This window comes from Fukomys damarensis, unplaced genomic scaffold (assembly GCF_012274545.1).
Source record: "Fukomys damarensis isolate Sample0158 unplaced genomic scaffold, DMR_v1.0_HiC HiC_scaffold_12, whole genome shotgun sequence".
Lineage (NCBI taxonomy): Eukaryota > Metazoa > Chordata > Mammalia > Rodentia > Bathyergidae > Fukomys > Fukomys damarensis.
In genome coordinates this window covers 14,390,905-14,397,103 of record NW_022900924.1, presented here as the reverse complement: position 1 = coordinate 14,397,103, position 6,199 = coordinate 14,390,905, and the positions used below count along the sequence as shown (strand labels likewise).

At 51.3% G+C, this 6,199-nt stretch overlaps 1 protein-coding gene across 1 annotated transcript in view; it reads right to left on the bottom strand.

Moving 5' to 3' along the window:
• Window positions 1–6,199, bottom strand: part of Tbx5 (T-box transcription factor 5) — a 42,832-nt gene that overhangs the window by 8,512 nt on the left and 28,121 nt on the right. The window contains exon 8 of the mRNA XM_010604110.2: window positions 1,239–1,465. Within this exon, the coding sequence (XP_010602412.1) occupies window positions 1,239–1,465 (227 nt within the window). The remainder of the gene's footprint in view (window positions 1–1,238; window positions 1,466–6,199) is intronic.

Below are 6,199 nucleotides of genomic sequence, written 5' to 3'. Positions count from 1 at the left end.
AAAAAAAAAAAAAAAAAAAAAAAAAAAAAAAGCATAACCCACAACAGCTAAATGTCAAACAGTCAGGCTGTGTTACTTTCATTTGGCAACTCCTGGGACTCCTAGGGGAGCTGGCAAGGCCTCTCCATTGCCACTGGTGCTTGAAGGAGGCTGTTTTTTTCTAAAGATCCAGGCTGGAACTCCCAGATATGCAAAGGCATTGTGCTGGGGCTGGGGACGGAGCTCAGTGGCACCGTGCCTACCTTCGAAAGTGCAAGGTCCTGAGTTTGATTCCCGATACCAAAAAAAGAAAAAGCATTGTGCTGGCTACTGAGGCCACAAGGTCCAGGGGGCTGCGCTAAGGACTTAGATTTGAGCCTTTCAAAGCCAAACAGTGACTACTTACTGAGGGACCCAGAGCCAGCACAGGTGTACAGGACTCTAGCGAGGATGGCTTCATAGCAAGTCCATGAGAAAAGTCCTACCAGGAGCCCAAATTTCTATTCAGTCTTCCCCTCTCTCTCTCCTTCTCTCTTTCTTCTCTTTCTTCTCTCTCTCTCTCTCTCTCTCTCTCTCAGTTTAAGTAACTTGTCCATACTCACAAAAATTCCCACATGCCCAACGCAGGGTGCCCCAACTGATCCTGAGACCATGCTGTCTCTTCACTTCCTCCTAGGACTTAACGTCCTCAGTGATTATCCATCACCTACTACTTAACCACAGGTTGCCTATAATCCCAGGTAGTCAGGTTGAGGCAGGAGGATCACAAATTGGAGGCTAGCCTGGACAGTTTAGTAAGATGTTGTCTTAAAATAAAAAGTAAAAAGTGCTGGGGGCATAGTAGAGAGCCCCTAGGTTCAATCCTTAGAACCCCGCATATACACACACAACTTATTTCTCTGAATGTGCGCCACCAAAATAAATAAATATTTTTCTGAGTGTCTGTAGGTCTGCGCACTGCAGTGCACGCATGTGCATGCGGTATGTAGTACGCATGCTTACATGAATAAATAAAACATCAATATTTCAAGTAAGTTTTCTGCAAGAAACAGACCAGAACTAAGAGAAACATTTCAAGAGACTCTCTTGTCTCCCACATACACCTTGCATTTCTGATCACTGCTGTATTTCCGTACTGTTTACACGTTCTGGAGAACCCCGCGTCACAATGCGTGCCCCAGCCCCACCCTGGGAAGGGAATGAAGCGGCAACCGGAAGTGATGCAACCGGAAGCCCGGGGGACGGACGTGCATGCTCACCTTTCCTTTTGGTGCAGTGGTATATCTGTCCGTGCTCCTGGGGCAGCGGGTATGGGTTGGGTGGAGACAAGAGGTCCTGGGAGGGGCCGGAGACGCCGTTCTCACACTGGTACTGGGACCCCAAGTTGGAGGATGTGGAGAGAGCTCGGGGCTCACTGCTGAAGGGGCTGTGGTTGGAGGCCACTTTCTGTCTCACCGTGCTCCTGGGAACCACAGGGTATTCTTTACTGGAGAGAGCATACAGAAAACGTGATTATCAAGGTCCTGGAACAGAGCCTCCCACTGGCTGAGCTACAGGTCCGGAAATCACGGGAAAGGTCACAGGATGAGAAATAAGGGGGTGACCCAGTTACCTCGTGTATATCATCTGCCCTGGGTCTGTATGAGGGTTCTTATACATTAGGCGAGCAGGCCTAGGAAGAGTTCTGTACAAGGGCAAGGGAGCACCCCAGCGAGGAACCCCACTTCACTGTCGGTGGCATTTGGAAATATTGCCATCTAGCCTGTGTGTCTCTGAATTTCCTAATTCAAAAGCTAGGTGAAAGCCAAGAGTGGTGTGCATGCCCATAATCTTAGCACTCAGGAGGCTGAGGCAGGAGGATAATGAGTTTGAGGCCAGCTTGGGCTACAGAGAGAGGTTTAAGGCCAGCCTGCTGCATAGTGAGGCTGTGTGTCCCAAACAAAAAGCTATATAAATTGGGCAGTTATTTAAACTTAACCTCCGTGTTTTATTTTGGGCTTTCACTGTGTAGTATGTCTTGCTACGTAATTCAGGCTGGCCTTGAACTCACTACGTAGCCCAGGCTGGCCTCAAACTTGAAGTGATTCTCCCGCCTCAGCCTCCAGGGATTACAGGCACCACTATGCCTGGCTCCGTTTCTTCCTTTCTGTGATCCTATGAAGTTGGTATCATTTTGTCCCCACTTTACAGATTAGAAAACTGCAGCCCAGGTAGATCAGACATTTTTTTTCAAGGTGACTGAACTAGTACAGGACTCAGCCAGAATTCCAGCTCAGTCACCCCTGAATTACACCTATACAGTCTCCTGATTGCCTCTTTCAGTTCTAAAGCACAATATGCTTTCAAGGGGCAGGGGTTTGGGGCTCACGACTCCCCTCTCCTATCCTCAGGGGTACAGTGATCCCCACCCATGTCCTCGTTCTTTTGTCTGTCATGTGAAAGGACGTCAGCATGGCGAGGCAGGGGACAGCGGCATCTGCCAAGTTTCCATGAGACTGCAGGCGCCCTCCAGACACCCAGGGGTCCCCGGCCAAGCTTCTCTGTGGCATGTGCCACCTTAGCCCGCAGCTGGAGCCAGCTAGAGCCAGCTGTGCTAGCCCGAGTATCCCCAGGGGCAGCAGGCTGAAAGGAACGAAAACTAGCTTTACAGCTTTGGCTTTGTGGTTCAAGCTACGTAATGGAAAGAAAAAAAAGAATAAGAAAATTGTAATAATAATTAAAAAAAACACTACAAAAGCTGTCAAATCTCTCTGGTAATTCTATTTGGGTCAGTTCAGGTCAAGTACTGGGCTGTCAGAGTTCCAAGAAGAAGGGGGAAAATGTCTTTTGGTTTTATATTTTTAATGGGGATAGTTATTCTTTTTAATTAAAGAAAATAATCCCCCAAATACGTTGGCTGAAGGAATTTACAAGGGAATGTATCAATGGACTCGGTGGAATTCTCCAAGCTGGCGCTGCCAAAAGTGCAAAATTACTCCCTGGAAAAGCCAAGCCCTGATTGCTAACACTCCCCGCAGGGGGGAAGCGCTGTGAGCCCAGTCACTGAAGAGCTCGGAACGGCCTGTGGAGAACATCTTGTTTAGCGCCTCAAATGCAGCGTTCCAAGCCCATCTGACAGGTGTCAAATGGCTGGGGATTTAGCTCAGTGGTGACTGCCTCGTAAGTGCAAGGTCCTGAGTTCGATCCCCAGTACCCCTCAAAAAAAATAATAATAATAACAACAAATAGGAGCAGGGCAGGACAGAGGAGCCTTTCCTGCTGTACAAGACTGCAGTACAGGGACGAAAACCCCAGCATCTAACCGGATCAGGGTGGTCACGCCTGCTCTGTCCTCCTCGGCCGGGTCTCAGGAGCAAGCCATGGGACACTACAGTTGATAGATACCATCCTTTCCCTCTCTGGCTGCAGAGCTGGCATTTTATCTGGGTGAGAGAGCTGGCTTCGTCCTCACCACCATCCTAGTCCCGTCCCCTCTGCCTCCTGCACTTTGCTTTTTAGAGTCCTCTGCATGTTCCCGCTGCTGGGCTGATCAACATCGATGCTTTCCTTTATCCGATCCTGGAAGGGACCTCAGTTTCGCTCGTACGGTTAGACTCCCTTTAGAGCTTATAAACATTCAAGCTCAGAGAGATTAAGCCACCTGCCCCAGACTGCACAGCTCAGAGGCGGTCCCACCCCAAAGCTCTCGTCCCTTGACTTAGGCTTGATCACAGTATTGCCCCACACCAACTGCTTGGCAAACGCAATCGCCCTGGTGTGCAAAGCTGGTGATGACTGAGCCAGAGGCTGAGTCCACCGCAGTCGGGCTCTGATCAGCGTCCCCAGACACCGCCCGGGTCGCAGGGCCCAGGCTCCCCCTGGCCCGGCCCCTCTCGAGTTCGGTTCTTCATGATCGGGAGCAGTGAACGATGCCATTGTTGCGGGTCTGGGTTGTAAAACATTACAAGGGAATACTGAAAGCCACGGCCAAGCTGCATCCTCAGCCCCCTCCTTCAGGCAAGGCACAGCCCCGGGAGCACGTTTTCCTCAATTGGGCCTTTTCACGGGAGCAGGTGGCGGGGCTCGGGCGGGGTGGGGGCCTTTCGCTTTTGTTTTCCCCGGGTGATGCTTACCCGATTTCTGACAGCCGTTTCCAAACAGCCGGGGCAGTGCGCTGGGGCAAGCTGAGGACCGTAAATTCCCTGTTCTCCTGCAGCGAATTCCTCTTCTCCCTCGCCCTTTAATCTGTGACTCAGATTTAAAGGGGGAGGAGGGGGCGACCACCCCCGGAGAGCGCGCCTGATGTGTTAGTTCCAGCGCCCCGGGGAAGTGACCCTGAGCTACACGCGTGGACACGGAACAGGGAAGGCGCACCCCCTGCCGGATTCAGCCCCGCGCAAATAATACATAGTCACTTGCTCCCTTGGGTCTGCAAAATGTTTTCCAGTCGCCCCCAGCATTCCACTCACAGCGCCAGCAAGCGTCGAGCAGAGGGCTGATGCCATCCCACTGGTGAGAACGGGGAGACCCAGCATGGTTATTTGAGTTCCCCAGCTGTGGATCCAACGGGGCTGTAGGATTTGAGGGGTGCTGAGAAACTCAAGACCCCTCTCGCACTCCACTTGGGATAACTATGGCTTGAGGCTTTGGCTCCCCATGTTAAATCTCGATGATACTGCAGCCCAGACTCTAAAGACAAGAGCTACTGTATCGATGTCCCTTCACTGAAAGAACCCAGCCACAATCCTGGCCACTGGATGTCTCGCTCTTCTTTTGTCTAAGCCGCCCCCCCTTTCTGTAAAATGGGGTTAATAAGAATAGGTACCATTGCTGGGCACGGGGGTGCAGGTCTGTGATCCCAGCACTCTAGGGGGCTGGAGCTGGAGGATTCCAAGTTGGAGCCCAAACTGGGCAGTTTAGTGTGCACTTGCCTCAAGAATAAAAAAAGTTTAAAAGGCTAGGATTGGAGACTGGCACGCATGAACCCCAGGTCCAACCCCAGCACTGGGGAGAAAAAGAAAAAGGAAAGGAATGGCTACCTCGTAGTGTTGCAAAATGGCAGGATGAATAGGAGATCCGTTGCTCCATAATCACCAGCTTACGGGGGCGGGAATTTAGCTCAGTGGTTCCACCTCCCACCTCTCAAGCGCAAGGACCGGAGTTCAATCCTCAGTACCAAAAAAAAAAAAGAGCTTATAAATCACACATCCAGCTCTTAAAGAGATTCCTACCCCTCAAAAAGGTCTGTTAATCCCCCCTTCCCCAAAGACCAAATAGTTACAGCTTGTCCATTTTCCCAGGCACAGACTTACACTATACGGGCTACTCAAAAGAGGCTGGCGATTCCTAAAACGGTTTTAGCCAACGGAAAGGCGGCTCTGGAATGATGGCAGCGGCCCTGGCCCTGCTGTACGGACCATCCCGAGAGGCCCCGGGTCTCAGATTCTCCATTTGCAGAATGGGCAGAGTGAGGCCCATCTCACAGGAACGTTGTGAGCCCCGGGAGGAAAGAGTCGGACGGAGAACTTGGCAGAACCACCGTGAGCGGGGGGCGCCCACGCGAGAGCATCCTGCGGGGTTGCCGGTACCGAGCCGCACGGCTTCGGCTTCGTCTCTCAGTTTGGTCTCGTGGAACCAGTCCGGCAGCATCTCAGTTTTATTCCTTTTTTAACCGATTTCTGGGGAGAGGGTGAATGGAGGCGGAGAGGAGCCTGTGGAAGACTGAAGTTCTGGACAGACCTGGACTAGGCGGCCTTACAGCCACTCCTTGCACCGGGAGGGAGGGATAGTCTCTCGCCTCCTCTGTTCTGGGGGAGATCGCGTGGTCTGGCAGGAGGAAGTCCAGGGCCTCCAAGACCTCTGGTTCACAGGATGATCATGGCCACGTCGCCACAGCAAATACTTTTCTTCCCAGTACCCTGGGGTACTGGAGCTACAGCCCCAGCCTCTTTTTAAATGTTTTAATTTTGAGACAGAATCTTGCTAAGTCATTAAATTGCCCAGGCTGGGCTTGAACTTGCAATCTTCCTGCCTTAAGTGTCCCAAAGTGCTGGGATCACAAGCACGCACCACCACGCACAGCTATAACTGCTCTTGGAAAAATGCTAAATGCTCTGCATATTAATATAAAAGTCTGTCGGGCTGGAGATTTAGCTCAGTGGTTCCAGCACCTGCCTGGCAAATGCAACAACCCAAGTTCGATCCCCAGTACAAAAAAAAACCCCGCAAAATATTTTTTAAA